The sequence below is a fragment of the Pteropus medius genome, unplaced genomic scaffold, assembly GCF_902729225.1.
Source record: "Pteropus medius unplaced genomic scaffold, Ma_sr-lr_union100, whole genome shotgun sequence".
Taxonomy (NCBI): domain Eukaryota; kingdom Metazoa; phylum Chordata; class Mammalia; order Chiroptera; family Pteropodidae; genus Pteropus; species Pteropus medius.
In genome coordinates, this window is record NW_024356249.1 from 18,518,653 (window position 1) to 18,541,774 (window position 23,122).

At 41.6% G+C, this 23,122-nt stretch overlaps 1 protein-coding gene across 12 annotated transcripts in view; it reads right to left on the reverse strand.

The window, feature by feature from the left end:
* Positions 1 to 469: 469 nt before the first annotated feature.
* The window catches only part of ST7 (suppression of tumorigenicity 7), a 242,092-nt gene continuing 219,439 nt past the window's right edge, over positions 470 to 23,122 (reverse strand). For 11 of the 12 annotated variants that reach the window (XR_005652395.1, XM_039860986.1, XM_039860988.1 and 8 more), the window contains 4 exons: positions 20,444 to 20,594; positions 11,064 to 11,156; positions 8,106 to 8,245; positions 470 to 819 (listed from right to left, as the gene is read on the reverse strand). Coding sequence is in view for 10 of the 12 variants with exons in the window: in XM_039860986.1 (XP_039716920.1) it covers positions 724 to 819; positions 8,106 to 8,245; positions 11,064 to 11,156; positions 20,444 to 20,594 (480 nt within the window). In the remaining 2 variants the exon portion in view is untranslated. Of the gene's footprint in view, positions 820 to 8,105; positions 8,246 to 11,063; positions 11,157 to 20,443; positions 20,595 to 23,122 lie in introns of those variants that run through there. The other variant, XM_039860996.1, reaches the window with a different exon arrangement.

Consider the following 23,122-nt stretch of genomic DNA (forward strand, 5'->3'; position numbering starts at 1 on the left):
TACAGCAGACTTGAGTTTGCAGCTTCTCATCAAAAGTTTTTTTCTCATAGCAAATTTTCAGAAAGCAAAACCAAAATGATTCCTAGAATTGCAGTGTCGAGTTCTATTCAATAAGCAAAGTCCCTGAACTGGAACAACCTGTTATGGCACATACTTATGTGTCGTTTCATTCACGTTTCCTATCATTCATTTTGGAAGAATTTTTTTTTTTTTTTTTGGTGCATTTGTCTTATGAAGACATTCAGTTTGGTGTTGAAAAAGATGGTACTTTTGAGGCAAAGGAGCTGCCCTTTTCTAAGCCACTGACTGTAGGGGTTCTAAGGGCCCATTAAGATGGGTTCTAGCAGCAAAGAAAGCCACTGTGTGGCATTAAGCAGACATGGGTCCCTATTAAGATGATTGTAAACCCGTAGGTTTATTTGGGACACCAAGACTTTTAGGGTTGGAAGAAATAGAAGATAACAACTGGTTGCTGCAATACACAAAAGTTTATTTTTAACTTTTTTTCTTTTCTGAAGGCAAAATATAATAGAAATGAACATCAACAAATTTTGTACAACAAAAACAGCTTTTAATATGGAATAGACAGTCCACAAATGTTTAAAATCTTGGAATGGCTTCCCTTTTTCAAAGTTATGCTTTCTTGCGGTCCAAGAGGAATTGGCACGGAAAAGATGGCGGCAGCCCACTTGGTGAGGTGAGTGGAAGGATGGACGGTCTGCCCTAGATTCGCGTCAGCTGGTGCCACAGACTGGACGGGAGGATGCTCTCCACTTTCTCCATAACAAAGTTTAAGGGGGCAAACAAAGTGCTGAGGAACTGCAAAGAAACCGGAAAGGCACAGAAGTCAGGAGAGATCTCACTCAAGACTATAAAATGAACCTCTCCAACTTGTGCTGCATCTTAAGTCTCTGCATCAGGAAATTCTCAACTGATGATCAAACCTGCATTCCAGCCCTCCCCCGGCCCCAGCTGTGAGAGATAAAGGGGAGAAGTTTCTGCTGGCAGCCCCCTTTGCCCCTCTGATAGCTGTCCCACATTTCTGAGGCCTTCCACTTAGATTTCAGGATATGCTGACTGCTCATGCCGATGGCCAGTGCCATCGAAAAGGACTGGCGAGTGCGCAGAAGAGTTAAAAAATGGTGACAACTTTTAGACCATGTGCTTGTCTAGCTGGGTACAGAATTCACTTTAAGTGGAAAGGCAATTTTTAAAAAGTCAAATTTGTTGTATGGTTACAAACTGCTTTGGGGTCTTCTTGTCTCCCAAACAGCTGTGCAGCCCACCCTTGCTTCTAAACTACATGCCCTTGTAGTGTGAGTCATGGGGGCCTGGGGCAGGCAGCAAACTGGTCAGTCCGTGGATGACATGTCCTTGTTGAAAAGGTGATGCTCTGAGGAGACCTTTGGGATCTACTGCATTTGGTTACTGAACTCATTTGTGCTTTACATGTAGAGATAATTTTGCTCATTATCCGTGCCTTTTAAGAAACCTAAGTGACTCCTGAGACTCATTTAACATAACTTCAAATCTGTTTTGATTATGTTCTTGTGAATAATCAGCTTCTCTTCACAAAACATCGAGTATTTGGCAGAAGAGGTGCCCTAACCCAGCCAAGCATGCGAGGGGTGTTTGGATGGTTCCCTTGCTCTCTCTCTCTCTCTCTCTCTCTCTCTTGTTCAGAACCAAGGAATCATCTCACTAAGGTTCAAACCTAGTTCTTGCACTTGTCCTAATCCCTTGTCCTTTGTCCTAATCCCTTGTCCATCACACATCATTGTCTACACCACCAAGAATTTCCCACAGAAGCGGGGTGTAGGATGAGTATATTTTCAGAGAGGGAGAACATGGTTCTGAGGTCAAACGAATTAGTAGATTGTGCATTTAATGAAGTTAAAATGGACTACTTGTGCTGTTGTATGGATTGTGGGTCTTCAAGAAGGGGTATGGCAGGCAAGTTTCTCAAATTCACTTGACCTTAGAATCTTTCTTTCTTTCTTTCTTTCTTTTTTTTTCTTTTTTAGGAACCAGTAGAATACAGACTGATAAGGCCTGTAACACATTATAGCCAGATCATCATGTGTGAGATTTGTGTAAAGAAAACTCAAGATAGTATAAGATTTGGAATACTTCTCTGCCTTGTATCTTTTACATCAATTATATATATTTCCTCAGTAAAGCACTTGAGTGTTGGATGAGGTATAAAGGAGTCTAGGACAAAATTCGTACTATCAGGAACCTCAAGCAGGGAGGGCACTAAGACCTTCACACAGAAAAGTAGTAACACCAGACAGACCATGACAGAACAGAAGCACCGGGAGGATTCAGAAAAGGGAAAGAATCCACTCTGTTGAAAGGATCAGAAAAATCCTTAAAATGAGGCAACTGAAATAGACCCCACGGATGGTTGGATATCAAAAGACAGAGATGGGGTAAAGACAATAAGGAAAGAAATATGAGCAGGTGGGCCCTCCGGGCTCAATAAACAATTGGAACAAATTGGTAAAACAAATGGTATGATCAGAAGATAGTAAGTAGCTTAACTTAGCTAGAAGAGTTAGAGATAGAGTTCAAAAGTAACTAGACGAATGCTGGGGAGGGCCTCGAGTGCCAGGCTGGGTTTGCAGTTAAGAAATAGCAGCCATGTTAGTACTTGAGCAAAGGTGGACGGCTCTTTCTTTCCTCAGTGGGTGTTAGATATATGGCAATGTCCAGTACCTCCTGAAATTATCCTCTGTTGAATGCACAGAACCACCTGGGATGCTCACCCTACAGAATGGACTCCCCACCCCTTTCCAGTTTAGAGTTGAATGCAGTTGTAAGGCATTGTAGGAGACACTGGGCCCAGGGATGAGTAATTACTTCCCAAGCTGCCTCTGAAAGAGTTTGTAAAATCCTGGTTATGAGAGGATAACATGGAATAAGTCTACTGATTGCATTAACCCAACATGAAAACATTATGAAATTAAAAATACACACACCTATTTTTTAACTTATTTGTGTTCAGAGACCATCAAGCCCTTATAAAATACAGCATTTGCCTATAATACTCAGCTCCACAAAGAGGAGCTAGGTGCTAAAATGAGTCTGGATGAACCAGAGATTCTGACAGGGGCTGGTAAATGGGGCTCAATGAACAAAGCAATATTGCTATGAAATGATCGTATCCTAAAGACTTGATCAAAAACAGATTTCGGACTGTTTGTTTGTTTGCTTTGGGCACCAACCCGACTTAAATTTAAAAATGCAAAAGGGAAGGCCCCTGGAATCAAGGGGTGAGCTTCACCCTGTCTGTGCCCACGGCTGCCCCTTTCCCCACACTGTTCCCGGGACTACGTCTGCCTTCTCAACGAGGTTTCACAAGAGAACCGAGTTCCCAGACCTCCAGTGTATGTGCTAATTTACTGCTCTCCCTCACATCTAGAATGTTCTATCCTGGAAAAATTGAGAAAAGAATCTCTTGACCCTTTTCCTAGAGACTCTAAGTCTCTTGCAGCACCAGCTGAGATGTGCACCCTTTGTAACTAAGCTACTTACTTCCTTAGCACCCCGCCCTGCATTCTCTCCCCATCTGTCACCCACAGGGAGAAGCAGACAATGTAATGAGGTGTCAGAAGCTGCTGAGCCCTTTCATTTGGGAACAAAATAAAGGTCAGTGGCTTTCATCAGGAGGCATTGAAAAAAAAGTGGTGGAACCTGCCTTGCTTGGGATGCTCATTTATACTTTTTTACATGTTTGAAAGTCAGTCCTTTTTTTTTTTTTTTTTTTTTTTGCCAGAGACTCAATCCATGCACACAGATAAACAGCAGTTTCACTCATAGTCTTGGGAAATTTACTGCCTGAACGGTTAAGTCTGAATGAGCAACACCAGGGAACCCTGGAAAAGCTCAGCTATCTGTATCCAAAACTTCTGCCCAGAAGGCGGAGATACAGTTCAAAATGCACCATAATTCAATCAGCGTCTTGTGGTGAGAAAAAACAACTGAACTAATAAAAAAGAGAGAGTGACACTTCAATCGCTTGATCCTCTTTTCCCCAAAAGACCATTATTTAGAAGAAGGTCATGGCTCCCCGAAATGCTTCATTAACATTAGAAACACCTCTGCTTATCTGAATAAGTTCCAGGTGCCCCTCTGCAAGCGGACAAGTGACTTTTCACTGTAATCGACATCAGACTTCAAGGAGGTCAGGGCCTATAGGTGGAGACGAGAGTCAGAGTCAGGGGGCTCAGTGTCGGAGAGGAAGGAGAGAGGCCAGAGGAGTAGAGACAGGCCCTGAGAGCAGAAGGGGTCAGAATGTTGACCTTCCCACGTTCTGTGAGGGGCTGGGTTTAGAACATAACTTATTTACATGAGTGACCTTATCTCAGCAACCAAACATTCTAGGAAGAGTTAATCCTAAGTCATCGAGGTAGATTAGATTAGGGGGAGAGCCAGCTGAAGCCTCCCATTTTACTGTTTTCCAGTGGCTCACACTTCGCCGTGGGCTTCCTACCGGCTGCATATCAGCATATAGACACGCTGGAGAGTCCCCAAGCCGCACAGCGGCCTGGGAGGCGGCAGTGCAATCTCTCTGCACCTTCTAATAGTCATTATCCCAGGGACATTATCTCAGGCGAGGGCTGAGAAAATCATTTTCACAAGCTGAAAATGGCTGCAGGCAGCCTATAGGGCGTCCGTGATAACCTGTGGGGGACTTCATGAGGGGCCTATGAAGTGACCAGGGTGAGAATGTGGAGAAGATTCTGGGGGCGGGCTGGGGAGGAGGAGGGTAATGGGGCTCGTCTCCTTCAGGCCATCCATCTTCCTTCCCCACGAAGTCTCTCCAGACATTTTGGAAACTACTACATTTAATGAAGGGCAAGATGAATATGATCCTCCATAGAGAGGTTTAAAAGCAAATTGATCTAAACCACCCTGGAAATTTATAAGTAGCTGACCAAACGACCACACCTCAGTAGAGTGTAAAATATGAGACCCGTAAAGGCAAACATATTTTATTCAATCATTTGATTTTAGACTCAAAACCAAAACTTGGAAACATTAAACGAGCAGAGTGGCCCCTTGTCTAACACCCATAATGAACACATCTCTCTGATATTCTGGAGGCTGCACAGCCTTTCCTAGAGAACACCCCGTCTTATTCCATTTACTCTCCCCTCCTCCTCCCAACCCGCTCCCAGTTAAAGCAGTGTCAGGCGATTAGTCATTTCGGTGCAGTGGTTCTCACAGCCCTGGTTCCACGCTCGAATCACCTGCGGAGTGTCTGAAAACGCAGATGCCCACGCTGCCCCCTAGGCCAGTCAAGTCAGACTCCCGAGGGGGTCACGGGGGTCGTGGGGCGGGGGGCAGGCAATAATAATTGTTACGCTCCCAAGATGATTCCAAGGTGCAGCCAGGGTGAAACCACTGATTCCTAGAAAGCGTTCACCCCAACGACTCTGACAGCGCACCACACCCCTGCACATATTCCTGGGAGAATATATGGTCCTCAACCCGTCCTCAGAATCTGCTGGGGTCCTTGTTGAAAACATGGATTCCTGGGTGCTCATGCTCACGATTCTAAATTTCTGGTGCTGGGTTTTATGCACACTAGAGGCTGAGAATCTCTGTTCTGATCCAAAATTCCCACAAGGTGCTATTTTTTAGTTTAATAACGAATACTGGGCCAATGACATACTTTTGCAAATACGCCTTAAAAAATGTTTAAGAGAGGAACAGAAAAGGAGGAACATTACCTAATGCTGTAAATATATTCTTATTTAAAATCCTACTAAGTTGTACTCTAATTTACTCAGAAGTCTGGCAACTACTTTCATTCACAGGTTGGCTTGGGATCAGAAGAAAAGAACAAACAGCACAGGCCATAAACTAGAGAATATCCAGGGAGAAACTTGGGGGATGCTGGGTTTAGAATTGTGTGTACAGAAGACGTAAGGAAATTCAAGGTATTCTGCCCAGAGAAAAGAGGAGGTGGTCACTTAGAGGTGATGGTTTCGAGGGCAGAATAGGAACAATAGTGGAAATTGAAGGGAGACAGATTTTATCAGGATAAAGAAAAGTTCTGAGAGATCCAACAATGAAATGGGCTTCTATGTTAAACTGGTGAGCTCCCCATTGCTGAAAGCATTCAAGAGGAGTCTAGATGACCTCCATCATGTTATCGTTCGAGGTAATTTGTTTAACGTCCCTTTCAAATTTAAGAGTCTATGATTATAAGTATAAAAGAAGAGAAGAAATGCTAGGTTGTAGCTGAGTTTTACATTGATTCTTTCTGCAGAAACCACTCTCATTTCTTTAATACTCATTTATTGAAAATCTACCACGTGCAAGTTGTTGTGCAAAGCTTTGGGGATACAGAGATGAGGAAGACACGGTCCTGCTCTCAAAGAGCTCCCACTCTACGAGGGGGATGGACAAATTTCCCACAACTATAATGCAGTACAACAGATGTGATAACACAGGTACCCATGGACTACTGTGGAATCACAGAGAGTTCTAACTCAGCTTAAACAGAAAATTAGAAATAAAGCTGAGTATAAAAGAATAAAGAGGCTTTAGCACAGTGGACAAGTTGGGGTGGTGATGAGGAAGAACATTCCAGGCAGAGCGAGTTGCACGTGCAAAGGCACTGGGGTGTATACTAGCCTGGTGCCTCTGGGAATGGTAGGAAATTTACTATGGCCCAAGAGCAGTGTCTGGGCAAGAGCTGAGAGAGATGAGTCTGAAGAAGCAAGCAAGGGCCAGATCATAAAGGATCTTGCCCGCCATGCTGAAGACCTGGGACTTTATCCTGGAGATTGTGGGAAATCACTGGAAAAATTCAAGTCAGGAAGTGACATGCACAGATTTGCAATTTAGAAAGATCACTTTTGTGTCGGTACAAAAAAAGCCTGGCAGAGGATAAGACTGGAAGACCAGTTAAGACTTTTGCAGGAGTCCAGGCAAGAAATAAAGACCTAAAGTAAGAGAGAGGCTATGGGAGAAGGAGGGAAGAAGAGAGGAATTACACTGACTGAGTGTCTGCTGGCTAGGAGGTTAGACCCGACAGACTGGGGAGGCCGGGACAGATGGGATGTGGGAGTGAGAGGGAGGAGTTCGGGAGGGCTGCTGAGTTTCTGGCTTGAGTAACTGAGTGGGTGGCAGTGCCACTGGTAGAGGTCAGGAATACTGGAGGAGCGGTGGTGGGGGAGAGGGGGAAGAGGGGTGATGAGTTCAATTTTGGAAATGTTGAGATTGAGGTGCCGGTGGGATTTCCAGTTCATCTTCAACACTCATGAGAATATTCTAGCAATTCTAGTCCCTGAACTCTGCCGAGTAGAAAATGTCAATCATCTGGAAAGGGATTAAATCAGCCCAGCCAAGTTAGAAATCATCTTTTCTGACTCCACTATCCTTGAAATCAGAATGAAGTTCCAGGGAAACAACGGATACCCTTTTCTTTATTCCTTCTGTTTGAAACTCATCTGTGGCAAATTCAGTAAACTTTTCCTCACTGCACATGCAGTTCCAAACAGCCAGCTTTCAGCACAGAAACCATGGTTCTTGACTGTCAGTGCAGATGGCTTTTCTGATTAAAGCTTTCGTCCAAAACCCTCCTCTAGGACTCTTAATGGACTTCTATATTTCTAAATGTCCTATTTGTATACTTCTTACTACTACGAGCCCTTCGCCCCCTCTCAGTTCATTCCTCAAATAAGCCAAAGGTTTGTGACGATTAAAAGTTTCTTATTTAAATCACCTTTGAAAATGTAAATCTCATCTATTATGAAAAAAGACCCACGATATCTAAAGATTAGAAATAATATTTCCTAGGATTCCCTTAATTATTTATTCAATCCTTTTAGACCTCGTGCATTTTGGGGGAACTGTTGAGAACTTTTTGCGTGTGTAAAAAAAGGCAAGGCATGCATTAACAAGCAAACTACACTTTCTCATTTGATACTCAACCTTTTGATTCCACTGATGGTAATGAAAACTAAACCCTGAACAAACAATCAATACCAGCATGTTCATTTTCATACAACAAATCCCCGTTTCTTTTACACCACTTCTCTTGCTTTTCATGCCCCTTCCCTGAGGCCTCAGTCTTGACAAGTACTCACGGCTTTTGCGAAGACGCCCATAAGTTCTGGGAACTGATGTGTCAGGAGGGCCAGCATGGCTGTGAAGGAACACAATCCAGCAGTAAAAAGAATAAAGAAGGGAAGTTCCTTCTTTGGGTAAACTGAGACCTCATGGAAAGCTGTGGAGAAGATAAAAGGGCAATATTAGGGCTGAAATAAAAAGTGTTCTCAGGGAATTTCTATATGTGGGATGGACTCTTCAGAAGTTGGGTTGAAGCCTGTTACGAATAAAAAAGGTAGGGCACTTGAAGAAACCAGAGTCCAGTCGGAGCCTTTGGCCGCCTGCTTCTCCCAAGTCTATGTTCAAAGCTTTAGTGTTCTATCTACAACCATCATAAGGCTAATTTGGGATGTCACACATTCATGGGCAGGGACAGTAACACCATTTATGCCTAATATATAATATTCCTTTCTCAAAACACAAATAAAACAAAATAGCATTCAAATTATAAAACACATGTTCACTGTACAAACCCCGGAAAATCCAAAATCAAGTACACTGAAAAGAAATCCTCTCTAGATTTTCAGCTTCCTGTAATTTTTAATCATTATAATGAGGTGATATTAGTTTAAATTATATTTTTTCCTGACACACTCTCCGTACAATGATGGAGGGGGCCACCATTACTGTGTCCCTCGCTGAGAGACATTCAGCGAGGACCTCAGATGCTGGCCTGTTCAGTTTGCGAGGGTTGGGGATAGGGCTGCGGCAGTCACCTGGCACAACTGTAGGAGACTCTCGATAAATACACTTCTAATCACCACCAAATAAAATAAAATAAAATAAATAAAATAAAATAAAATAATAAAATAAAATAAAATAAAATAAATAAAATAAAATAAAATAAAATAAAATAAAATAAAATAAATAAAATAAAATAAAATAAATGACCGGTGCTTTTTACAGTACCTTTCACAACTTTTACATTTCAAATATTGAGTTTGGGAAACCAAATGACTATGGGACCAAAGCCAAGAAAATCGACTCCTCTGCTCTTTGTGGCTGGCGGCTGCCTATGACCTGACCAGCCGGGGTGCTGACTGGGGGGCCGGGAGAAGAGAAGCAGCTGCCCGAGGCCCCGGTGAAGGAGCCATGGAAACGCACGTGAGCAACGCTGCAACTAGAACTGAAAGGATCCAGCGCCCCACTCTCCTCAGGAAATCCAAGATCTAAAGGCCTTTCCTCAACCACTCGGCTCTCATTACTTAGAGCCCTAAACATTAGGAATCCACTCTGCTGAAAATGAAGGTGGAGAGGGGCCAGGAGGGAGGGGCAAAGCACAAACGATCTGGAAAGGCAAATGTCGTGTGGAGGTTCACTCAGGGCCACTGCAGTGACAACGACACTTTTAACGTGCAAAATGTGGGGAGCATTTAAAACAGCCAACCCTCTCCAAATCCTTATCCTCAAAACCCAGCCCCCCAAAAGATTTTGAGGGGATCAGACTTGGACTACCACATTCAATTAAATTATTTCAGAATTTTCTATTGCAGGCTTATAAAGATTATTCCTATAAAGTTTCTCTTAAGAACTGCAATCTTATTCTAATAGTGAATCTATCCCCACGGAAACTTAATTGGACTCAACTAAAACTTTTTAAAACAGAGTATTTTTCAGAAAACTGTCTTTCTTACCAGAAAACTGAAACTTTAACAAGGATCTCCCTGAAGGGGGAGTCAAAAGGTAAAGTATGGGCCCATAACTGGGGTTTCTGAAGTCAAATCTAATGCAGTGTGAGACACCAGAGCCCTTTCACAGTAAAACTCGGACAGCAAGGGGCAGCATGTCACCGAGATCTCCCAGTTCACTAAGTCACAAGCCCACACTGGGCCAGCCAGCAAGGGACCAGAGAGCTACCTCCTGCTACTTCAGCTGGAGACAGTGCTTCATCTTGCACTCAGACGCCACCACGCTGGAGATTTACGACTGGCTCAATAATGCTGGTGTTGGATAATTTACCATGTACCCATGGCTCCGAAGTTACACTATTCCTCTGAGCAAAGTATTTAAACATGTTGTAGCTATGAGATATGATATAACTGAGGCTGGTAAAAGGGAGGGGGTGGCAGGAGAAAGGACCGGGAAGAGAGAATAGCCAAAATTTGGGGCTTATTATCTGAGGGACAGAAATATGTCCTAAGCCAGGGCCACGTGAAGAGCCTGGACACAACCCTTGCGCACAGCACGATTTGATAATTGCTGGTTGCCCAGGATCGCCAAGACAATGTTGTATTACAGTAAACCAATCATGCTTTCCACATGAGTGGGGGCCATCGGACTGCTAGCTGTACGGCACTCGAGGGCAGGGGTCCCGCTTTGTGCTGTGTACAGTGCTGAGGCTGCACGTGTGCTCTGCACATGGTATGCCAATCCGCTACGTGCAGTCCCTGAGATGCTCACGGGAAACTCCTCCGGCCAAGAGCATGGCGTCACCACAGAGAGCACACCCGCCCCGCCCCACGACTTCGCCTCTGGCAACGATGCCAGAGTCCTGGTGCTGCCCTCCCATCCGTGACTCATCTGCAGCTCCCTCTGAAGTCAGTGCTTCCTCTCCAAGCCCCGGTCTGTGCAGACTGCATCCGAGCAGCTGGAAAGCACAGGCAGCACTCTGACTGCTGGACCAACCAGCCCAGTCAACATCGGCCCCATACTAGGGTCTCTGTGCTCAGGCCAACATGATGCCTCTTCATCTAAATTTCAGTCCTTTGGGTTCTTTCCCTCTGACGAATCTGCAGAGACTTGGAGGAGCAAGAAGCCAAACCCACTCACATAACTCACTTTAATGGATATGCTATCAAATGAGGACAGGGTTTGGGAGAAGAGTAATAAAAGACAAGGAACATTATAGACATTTATTATTCCCACCTCTCCCCACCCCCAACTCAGGCACACTGCCTCACTGGTTGGAGGGAGGAATAGAGATAGGTGAGACTTACACGGGAGTAGTTCTCGGTCTGCTGTTTCTGTACAGATTGGGTAAGGATAAAATAGATGCCCCTTTTCCAAGGGGTATGGGATCATCCGAAAAGCTGAAAAAAAGAGACAATATGTTAGAGGTTCAATGTTTGTCTCATTACTTCTCAATTTCTAAAGAGGGCCTTTTGAGCATTTTTATAATGGAGAACACTTCTACAAATTACTCTCAGAAAGGATGCAAGACTTCCCCAAACTCTGAGTCATGTGCCAGATAAACTGTCAGAGGTGCATTATGATGTATGACTCACACATTAATCTCACGCTGTATATTCTGGGCAAACTCACAGAACTGGGTGGGGATGGGGGTGCAGGGAAGTAGGGAAGCCATCAACCCCAATGCCCAGGGTTTCCTCATCTACAAAATATTATTAAAATGTCATAAACACTAACGCAATATAGCTCAACTGATGGTAATAGCACAAACCTGGATGGAAATGCTTCCCTGAGAAGCAAATGTGGATTGGCTTGTTGGAGCCTGTAACAGATGTACAAATATGAAAGGCATTCTACCATGTCTACTTAAAAAATATGTCTATGTGGATTAGAATTCCAACCAAGATGGATAAAAACAAAAATCTAAAAGTGCATGATTTGGGAGGTATTTCTAAGCTTTATGAAACTTTTAAATCTTCAATATCATACGGGAAAAAATGGATTAGGGGAGATTGATTATCTGTATTCTGATGATGTGAGGCCACCTAAATTCTGCTTTTGTGGCATCAGATAACATTAAGTCTCACACTAAATTATGGCTTTCCAATCAATCCATCCGTTCCCATTGTCACGTGCGTTACTCCGTTACGATGTCATCAGCATGTTAGTCTCACCGTTCCTATGAACGGTGCTCAAGGAGGTAATTTTTCTTCCCCAGATGTCTTTTAACTACAGCACACTATAGATATAAAATACAAAACTAGACCCTACACTGGGAGTGCTGAATAACAATCCTTGCCTTCACGTGTGTCAGAGTGGGTGGTGGCAACAGAGAATTCTTTTTCGTTTTAAATGCAGCATTTCAAAGACTCGTAGCTATACCCTTAGCTGTGTAATTACCTAAGCCTTCTTAAAATGCTGTCAATGTACATATTTATCTTTTGCATACTTATTTCAAACAGGAATCAGAAACAAAGAATGTTCTCCCTCATAAGAAATGACAAGGTTCCATTGTAACCAGTGTCGGTGCACATATGGTATTTATTCTGGTGTCTGAATATTATTTAAAAGTAAAAACATTATGTATGTGATTCTAGCACTTGGAATGCAGTCAGTCTACACCACGGTGGTATCATTCTGAGGTTACAGCACATCGCCGTGGAGAATGTAAATCACTGTAAACGTGGGGTTAGAGCAGAGCTGGTTTGCTGGCAGTTTGCTGAGGTAAAAATGTTATCAATTTTCCTCTCGTAACAGAAACCTCATAAACAGAGATTAAAACATCAAAAACACCCCAGTCTTTAACTCTTCTTAAAATGAATCAGACCTTAGCTTTCATGCAAACAAAGATGACTTTTGCCCACTACAACAACAAGCCAAGAGAGTTGCTCTTTGCACAGGTTGTTAACACGTAAAGATCACTTGAAGAGACCAGCATCTCCCTCAATAGAACTGGGCTTGCAAAAGGAGAAAAAAACTACAAAATCCAAAAAACCCTTTTAGCGCATTTATAGGATACACTCAAATCTCTTCTGGGAAGCAGTGCATTTAAATTTAAACTGCAGTATGGCAGGATTTTAATATCATTTCCCATAAATGATGGCTCCTATGAAAGCATCTCAAAAATGTGGAAAAACCTATGTAGAAGTGCAACAGGACTGCTGTAATTAAGAATCTGAATCTGTTCAGGTTTATATGATATAAATAAACCCTCCGTTTTCAAAGTGGCTATAAATTTGAACGTTAGATTTTATTCAAAAATTGAAGTCAGCTTGTACCTCAGGGAGCAATTTTTTAAATAAAATATAGGAGTGCAAGATCTTGAGAGTGTTTGACCATAGACATCAAATGGTTGGTTGCTGTCTTTTCAGTCAGATGCCAAATGTTTTTCTACTCTAGTATTTGGCATGCACGGAGAATTTTGTGCATCAAATTAGTCTTTTTCTTCTTCTAATCATCTGGTCTTTTTGGAACGGGTAGAAACACTGATTATATACAACTTATAAAAGAACACGCACACACAAACATTTCCTGCATTGTCCTCCCCTCTCCCCTCATAACTGTAAAGATGCTTATTGTGCTCTTAAAAATCGCTCTCTTCTCACGTCAGTTGTCATCTACATTGAGTTCGTAAAATAATATTAAGATTTTTGGCTTCACTAAACAAAAGCAAATACAATTTCTGTTTGCAATTCTATCCTCCACAGACTCTGCTGTGCACGGTCCAGCAAAGGGCGAGATGAGCAGTGGAGAGAGTGGGAAGAGGCACTGTACATGCCTTGCCAGCTTCACCTCCCAACTCCGGGCCCTTTCACCACAAAGATATGTATGTAATTGCTCGACAAGAACCTTGTGGCTTTAGCCGAATGTCCAGAAATTCTGCAAGAGAAAGTATTAACACACTGATTTGGCAGTGCAAATAAGAATGACAAAAAGGTCATTTGATCTAGTTTATGAATTTGATCTATTTAATCTATTACATGAGTGATCGCAAACCTCCTAAAAATCTTGTCCGAGAAAACACACATTCCAGAGCAATAAAAAATATGCATATATTTGATTCAAAACAAAACAAAAGAGCCAGGCCACTCAGAGTTAATACACAGCACACGAATGACATTTCCACGTTTTCCTTTGTGTGCCATCACTTCCCCTACCTTGATTTCTGCTGTGCCTTTGTTGCGGGGTTTGAAGTGAAACTAGGAATTAATTAATGAACACATTGGGCTCCGTAGTAAGATCTGAGGCTTAACACTTCTGCCTTCTTTCCCTGACCAGACACATTTTCCAGACTCTGATTCCAGAAAGTGCTGTGCATAGCACACTTTCCACCAGTATAGGAGAAAGAATCAATAGAACCAAAGAATGGACAGAAGGATGGATACACGAACAAGTTAATTCCTCATTTTCCCAATGACTTCTAAGGACCTTTATCCTACCCACTATACAGACAAAGATAGAAGGTAATGTTTGATATTTTGTTTGTCTATGTTGTCTTTTCAAAGAGGATCTCAGAGAACTTTATATAGACAGATTACTTGTAGTAAGGAGAACTGATTGTGAATCCCAGCTCGACCTCCTCAAAATATGAGTGTCTTCCTCATGCTCCAAGGATAGAAAGGTGAGCCAAGCACACATGGTCCCTGCACTGATAGAGCTCACGTCCCAGGGCAGAAAACTAATGAACCAATAAGCATGAAAATACACGTGAAAGTTCCCACTTCCACAGCTCTTGGAAAGAGAGATCCGTGAGGCTGTGCATGTCTAATGGGGGAATAGTGGAGGTGACAGGTAAAGGATGAGGTGAACATGACCAGGCTAACACCTCATGTCCTGGGGGTGGGGGGTCATTAATCTGTGTCTCTTCATTTGTAAAAATGAGGATACCATGGCCCTTGTGAGGCTGTTAAAGGGACTATTTGTGACAGCAAGAGGTCAAGGTGTCTAAACACAGTGCCTAACTGCTCGGTAAAAGTTTTCTCTTTATCCTCCCTTTCTATTAGGCCATACTCTAGCTTATAAATAAAAATGCTGCTTGTTTGTAAGCAATTAAAAGCATAAATGGTAGTACAGAAAATTATCACCAAAATACAAATTGTATGCTGTCGCATTTACTGCATTGTGGGAAACCATCCACGTAGGCTGTCTTTTGTGAGGCATTTGGGCACAACAGTAAAGAAAGCACAAAAGTCAAAAGCCTGGGTTCTGGTCCATGTTCTTTCAGTATGTAGTTATGTGACCTTGGGAAAATCGTTCTCCCTTGATTAGATTAAATGATGTTCCATTCCAAGTCTGAAGAGAAATTCTTAAGTTTACAGCAGATTCATAACTTGTTAGTGACCTTCAACACTCTCACACTGCTCTGACTTCTGTGACAGTACTGCTTATATCATATATACCATGTACATGTGTGTATGTATATGTGAATATATCTGGACACACGTATCACACATAGATCAATGTTTCTACCAAGGCATTTCAGAGCCTTATTACCTTTGAGACCCCCAACGCAATGCCTGGCACAAAGGAGGGACTCAATAAATGTTTGTTGAGTAAAGGAATGAACAAATTAATGCACAATCAGGAAGAGACAGAATTTTTCCTTTTAAAAACTCAGGTAGATCTAAATAGTGGTCAGTCACCAATACCGAATAAATGAGAGAAGTAAGCTGGTTCTACTAGTTAGAAGGTGGGAAAGCATCACCCTATATCTGGAGGCTGGCAATTAGCAAACATTAGCTCTCACCAGGAATGTTAGCTGACCATTGCTTTCTCCCAGGAACCAAAACTCAGCTGTACGGGGTGATGGGGCGCGGGTGGGATCTTTCTTTAGCACTCCAAAAGATGCCAGCCTTTTGGAGTAAAGGTTTTGTTGGAGGAAATGCCCTAAGGACCACATCTTACAGCAAGTAGCTCTTACCATTAGGTTCAAAGAGAATAAATTAGAATCAGAATTTCATCCTATGCTTCAACAATGGGCTACTTTCTCTTCTCAAAGGAAATACTCTGCCTTAGTCCCATTAAAAAAACACCACCTTCAAATCTTATACATTATTTAGTGAATTCTTTGGGGAAAAACCTCCGAAAAGAAAATAAAGAGTCTTACTTGGTCAAGTGGAAAAAATGGAAACAAAGAATAGCTAATAATTTAACCTATGGCCTGTTAGTTTTCTGATATATAGAAAATTAAATCTTAAAGTTCACAGTTGAAGCCAGAAGACTACCCAGCTTTATAAAATAAATACTGCCAAAATAGAGGCTTTGATAGGATCTCGATATGAGATATGGCCACACCAGTATTTAATACAGGTAAAACAGAAGATGTGCCATTTAAAATCGGGCCTCATAAGGTATAATACCATTGTAAATAAGTTCAAATGAAATCCTTCATTTGTATATGTTTTTTATATTCAACTCATACTTGCAGTGGTGTGTATGTGTGTGTGTGTGTGTGCGCGCGCGCGTGCGCGCGCGTGTGCATGTATATGTATAACCAGAACTTACACTGTTTAAAATAAGTATAATTCAGATAATGTGGTGCTGTGTAATGAACTAAGAAACATTTTCAAATCTTGTAAATTAAAGCTTTCCCCCTTCCTTGATTATCTTGACTTTGAGGAACATATTGTGTAATTTCAGGGGCTGGGACACTGATGAATCAAACATTTTGCAAACCTTTGAAATGCTGATGTATTTGTGGTTGAGGACTCATTTTTTTTTTTAAACCACCATATGTTTCAAACCCAAACAATCTCTGCCATGCATCAGCTGGACTTTGGGGTTTTATCAAAAATGTGAGTTATTTCATCCTGATTGGTGAGAAACTCACTTAATTCCACAAGATGACTAATGCTCCGACAGAAAAAAAAACAACTCATTAAAAAGCAAAGCAAAATATACCTACATCCTCACCCCTAACCAACACTTCTGACAGAAAAAAAAGTTTTAATCTCCAAAAGATAAATTGACTAAAATATTAATTTAAAACATGGAATCCAGTGAAATTAGGTACTATCATCTTCCTCTATGAACTCTCTTCCAAATGAAAAGGGCAAGTTGGAAAGGAGTTGTTCAATGGCCTTAAATTTCAGAATAAAGAAAAAAAATGATTTAAAGGGGAAAATCTAAACTCTGATGCTGGAGACGTAAAAAGGCGCCACCACGTGGTACACTGTAGGAAGTGCAGCCTCCTGCGCTCCGGCACGGGCTACCCAGGGGAGGCCCACTGACCTCTAGAGAAGGAGAAGGAGCAGCTCAGGTCGGGCGGCTGCCCACCGACCTGGGCAGGAAGCTGCCTTTCAGTATCACCGCTGCTTCACAGTGTTCAAAACCGGGGTAAGTGAATACCACTGTAAGCAGCCAAGTCAGAATTCTAATCCAAGTCCTCTGATTTAAAAGCCAGAGCTCATCATAAATACAGAAAACAGATTGGTGGTCACCAGAAGAAGGGGGAGGGCGAAATGGCTGAAGGGGACCAAAAAGTTCAAACATCCAGTTATAAAATAGATAAGTCATAGGGATGTGACGTACAGTGTGGTGACTATATTGCATATTTGAAAGTTGCTAAGAGAGTTGATGTTAAATATATACAAATATTGAACTGTTACATTGTACACCTGAAACTAATATAATGTTAAATATCAATTATACCTCAGTAAAAAAATAAAATAAATTCAGAGCCCTTACGCTTCCACTTTAAATGGACACAGATCTAGAAGCAGTGTCAAAAGATTGCACACAATTATCTGAAGTTGGAGTGGTTATTCTTTTATCTAAATTGTACAACAGATTTATAGCTTTGTTTTTAAAAAGGACCAAAAGTGTTTGTAATGAAAGATTATTTTTCTAAATAGATGTATATACATTTACACACACATATCCATATATACACATATATATGCTTGCAGAAAATTTGAAAAATACAAAGAAAAAATTACTTAAAATCCATTTGAAGATGTATTTTCTAGTCTCTTTCCTTTGTTTACACATAGAATTTACTTTTTATAAAATCGAGCTCATTCTACATCTAAAATGTTTAATATTCAACAATAAAAATATGGTTTTATATAGAACGATTAACTTTATAAACACTAGGAAGGAAATAAGTACACCCTAGCCTGTAAGTAGCGATGTAAGTTGAGGACTTCCAAGTAAATGCTTCAGAGAAGACCGATCCTTTTATCTTTATTCTATTCCAGAAAGGCCTAAAAAGCTGGTATTACAGAAAAGAGGAGTGAAGAGAAAGTGAAAGTGGCTTTACATCCTGGCTCTACAAACAATGGCTGCATGACGCTCAACAAGTCACTCATTTCAATGAATCTGTTTCTCTCTTGAACAATTGGGATGGACACCTCTGTCCTGCCTAACTTAGAACACTATCAGGAGGAGTACATGAAATGGTGGAAATGCAAAGCCTCTGTAAATTACCCAGTAATACAAACACTCATGTAAGTCTTTGGTATTCCCCAAGGCATTTAGGACCTAGTAAGCATTCTCATGATTTCTTTTCGAAAACTGAACAGCAGTGTAACTTCCTTGGAGTGGTTCTTATTTATCTGTAAGAATTAAGTGCAGAATTTCCCTTTCCTGATTGCCTTGCTGTACTGTTTTATGTCTAAAAATTCATCTCCTCTTTTTATTATAATACAGTGTTCACCCATATAATCTGAGGTCATTACATTTCCCCAACTTACTACCCTGTTTGATTTTGGAGCTCACTATGTTACTTCACATTTCTCAGAATGTCATTGTCCTTCCAGTTGATCCAGAGCATCTCTCCATTGTTATCTGACTATATAGGTAAGTAATTTCCAAACAGAATTTCCAATTATTCCTCAAGAGATGACTTTTTGTTTTCTTTTTATGGTTATGTCATTCCTAACATCGTATCTCTATCAGTTCTTGCCCCCATGCGGCCCCTTTTGATCCTTTCTGTAGGACTGGTAACTTATCAGTCAGATCCAACTGATGAGCTTCTGTTACTATGTTTTCAAGATGCCCACTATCATTAATTCTTATTTGGTAAGTCAATCTGTCCATTTAATTTTTCCACAACTAACACTAGGTGAGGCCTTTCATGTTCAGTCTTGCTGGGATTTTTCTGTCTTTACTCATGTTTAAATAAAAATTCCTTTTGTCTCATCTGGATAGAACACCTTAAATGCAACAATAATAAACCCAAGCCAGAGGGGACTATGCATGTGCCCGCACATGCCCTACATACAGTGTGCTGCCCTAACTCATCCACATACCAGGACCAAGACACCTGGAGCATGTTAATGCACTGACAGAGTGGGGGAGAAGCATGGATCAAGTCAACATCCCTCAAGTTATAAACAGTAAATTATTTAAGTAGACCTGCTATTAATTCTCTAAAGAAATATTTTCCAAACAGCTAAACAAAAAATTTGAATTCCATCTTTGTTAACTTACTTTTACCCGCTCCCACTTGGCTGCCCAACCCGCTCCCCTGTACCAGCCTGGATTTCTGCTGGGATAGGGAAGGACAGGAAAAGGGAAGAGCAAAAGATTATCAAAATGAAAATGGAAGCAGCAAAGATATACAAAGTGAAAGCGATCAAAAAGACATTCATTTGTGAGGATGATCAGAGTGGGGATGAACTAAGAAAAAATTATCAGAAGATTCTAATATTTGTTTGCTTCCCCATGAGAGGGGAGGAAAAGAGCAACCACCCAGGCTACATGATGTACTTGTTTTGCTTAAAATAATTACAACAGTGTCAATGCACATGTTATCCATTAATCCACAGTCCTGGGCCTTTTTCCTTAATTTACATTCTCCCAAACAGCACCCCCGCACTGGGCATTCCTTCACGTAGTGTCCTTGTTCATAACACTGTCCTAGTTCTTCAGGAACTTGGTTTAAATCCCCTAAGGTTACACATGACCACTCCACCCCAGAAACCTTTCCCTTCTGAAAAACCACAGGGCAGCTGCTACATGCTGCTGGTTACTCCTCCCAGCTAGACGAGGTGCTTCTCTAGGGCAGGGGGCATGTCTCCCCGGTGATAAGAGTCGCTTCTCCTTACACAGAATGATAGTACCTAGACCATATGCAGATTGATTCATCCCTACAGCCATCTAACAGACATTTAATCATCAGCATGTGAATGCTACACCTGCCAACAAATACTAGGGTCCAGTGGCCGCTGCTCTTGCTCTGAAGCATAACTGCTGCTCATCTGTGTTTGGCCGACCTGGTTCCAGTAAAGGATAACTGTGGCTCTTGAGCCAATCCTCTCAGGGAGACCATCCAGAAATGGTAATTGGAGCCCAGCACAAGGCTTCCCTCCAGGCCAAAAATTCCCATGATGCCAAAGGGCTGTCCAGCTCTCCAAAGAGGGTGCTCCGGCTGTGGAGGGCTCCTTCGCCAGAACGGTCCAGATTGATCCCATCTACGGGACAAATTTGCCTTTTTGGCTATGGCGGTGGCGTCACTGCAACACCCACCACCGCTGGGGCACTGGAGAGCCCAAGCAATTAGCCATCTCTCAGTGATGAAGCATCACAGAAGGAACAGCTGTAGACATGCAAATCTTCATTATCCACGAACACTCATGCTTTTCTTTAAATTTTTAATTTAAAAATTTTTTTTAATTACAGTTGACGTTCAATATTATTAGTTTCATGCTCTTAAAAAGTGTTTCAAAGAAAGAAAATTACTTACTGCCTTCCCATGTACAATGCAAAAGATTCAAAGCCCCTTCCACCCTCTTCCAGTGTGCCAGATGAAAGAATGCATATGCTATTGCTTCGCTGTCTCCTCTCTTCAGGATATGTTCTGGGGGTAGGATTAAGCTTTTCATTTCTAGTAGGTACTGAAATAAAAAAAGCAGGAGACAAATGTGTTAATACATTGTAATCTGGAATTCAATATTGAAAACAGAGAGGCACGTTTCCCTAAAGCCACTATGCATATGCATGTCATGGAACCCACAACCCTGTTACTACATTTGAAAACAACTACTAAAACATCCAGCAATCCAGTTTGCAGACAGATAATTAGCCTGTGAAGATCAGAGACTTTCAGGCTGAGATACTCTAAATAAAGAAAGAAACATAGACTCAAGTAGCAAAAAAGGAAAATTTAGAAGACACAATAATTTGTTATAATTTTATAATTAGAATGAAAATGCATAAAACAGGCACATAAAGGCTAAGAAGTCACATGACTAAACCAACTGCACTAGGGAGACCTGAGATTGACTGGCATCACCCATTATTTTTACCTAGACAGCTCTATCAAGAAGAAGAACCCAGTCTTGGGCAGCCACACATCGGTGCTCAGATGCTGGAAGGAAGAGGGGTAGCAACCTGAGCACAGGAAGACACAAGTGGGGAGCAGTACCGACCCTAAACTACAAAGTTCTTTTAAATCCCTTCCCAAAGACTGGAGGGTTTTCGGTTTATGCCTCTTCATTCCTATCTTCTGCAAGGGAGATGGGAGTACAGAGCAAGAATGAACATCATTCCTGGGGGCTCAGAGAAGACTAAGTTTACATTTGCATTCTTTTGTGTTTACTATAAAACAGAAAAGGAAGCAAATTTAGGAGAGTATTTTATATTTGCAAATGTTAACTTCTCCTTGCTGGCTGGCATGCTCCCTGTGCTCTGTTACTCATTATCTCCCCTCCCGAGCCTTCCCCAATACATGTTCATAAACACCACCAACGACCACCATCACAATCGCCCACACCTCTCCTTTAAGACAGGGATCTGCAGATGATGGGGGGATATATTTAATTAAAATGGGACAAGCACAGCAAACGGAAGTGCTATGAGAATTGATGTTCAACAATTTTAACATCACAAACAACTGTGGATTTAACTATCAGTCGAAATTTATGAAAGAGGGTGAAAAATGGAAGAATGCTGATATACAGAATGGAGATCATGATACACCTGTCAGTGTTTCATTATCTTTTCACTGTGCATTTATGTGCTCTGGGCATAGCTTCCTCTCCTGTTGGCGCACACGTTGTCAGGGTATATTGCTCAGAAGGAGATGAGGGCACATTCTGGCCTCTTGGTTCAGCAAATGAAACTTTCTTTGCTCTGGGTCTGATATCTGAAGAAACCTCCAAGCCTCAGGCCTCAAAGCAGGAAGAGTAAGGAAGTGAGAGAGCTCACCACAGGGCAGTATGAAACAGGCATACGGCCATCACATTTGGGGGGATGGTCGGGAGAGGAGGCTTTCTTCACTGAGAGACATCTTCCCAGGCCAGTCCATGAAAGATGTTTATTATTTTGATGGGAACTCTTCTAGCATGAGTTCTAAAAGGATTTTTTGGTCATAAGCTTTTTTGAATTTTACAAGTTACTGCTTTTCTCCTCCATCCTGTTTTAAAACAGCACAAGAAAAAATCTTTCGGAAAAAAATAACAATTCTGAATTACCTAGTAATACAACTAGCAATATATTCATAATAAATACCAATCATAAATATTCATTATGAATATATTGCTAGTTGTTACATCCAGAGATATCTGGTTATCCTCTTGTGAGTTTGTTACCTCAGTAGAAGCCATGAGAATATATGTGACAACCATTAGACGTCCACGATGACCTCAAAAAGCCCCAAAGCTGTAAGTCATAAGAAAGATATAAAACTTGTAAAGTGCTATGAACTGTATTGTTTCAGAGTAAGTTAGAGAAGGAAGACCATTTTGTTCCTCTTAATAATTACCAGGAGAACAAAGGAAAGGAAAATTTCTTGCCTAATGAGAGCCCTAGAATAAGATTTTGACTTCTGAGTTCTCTTTTTATAGCTACCTTGCCTACCAAATAGTTAATTTTTAAAGAAGGGTCATGCTGTATGAATTTTGAAACAAACTAAACATAAAAAACCACTAGCTCATGTGTCCCAAGTATACAGAAATCTTGAGTCCCTGAGAATCAGATGGCAGCTGAAAGAAAAGTCTAAACTACATTCCTTTTATTTCTATGATTAGGACAAACTTTCAGTCATTTGGTTAAGCATCTTTGAGAAAACTCTTCTCTTGGCCTACAGAACCTTCACAAATAGGGGCACTGAGAAGAAGTGGAGCCACTCACGTTGGTGGGTAGAAGTGGAAGCAAAGTAGGAGGAGGTAGGGCTGAGGAAACTTGATGGGGGACGTTTTTAGAAAATTATCTACAAAGGGCTAAATAGATCTGTGCTGTCCAATATGGTAACTTCTACCACATATGGCTATTTAAATTTAAAGCAATTATTCAAGGCCCCAAGGGCTGCATGCAGTTAATGGTTGCCGAACTGAACAATGCAGAGACGTTTCCGTTAGCACAGAAATTCCATCGAGCAGCGCTGCTGTCGACAATGGACGTTTCCAATCTTCAAGTAACTGAA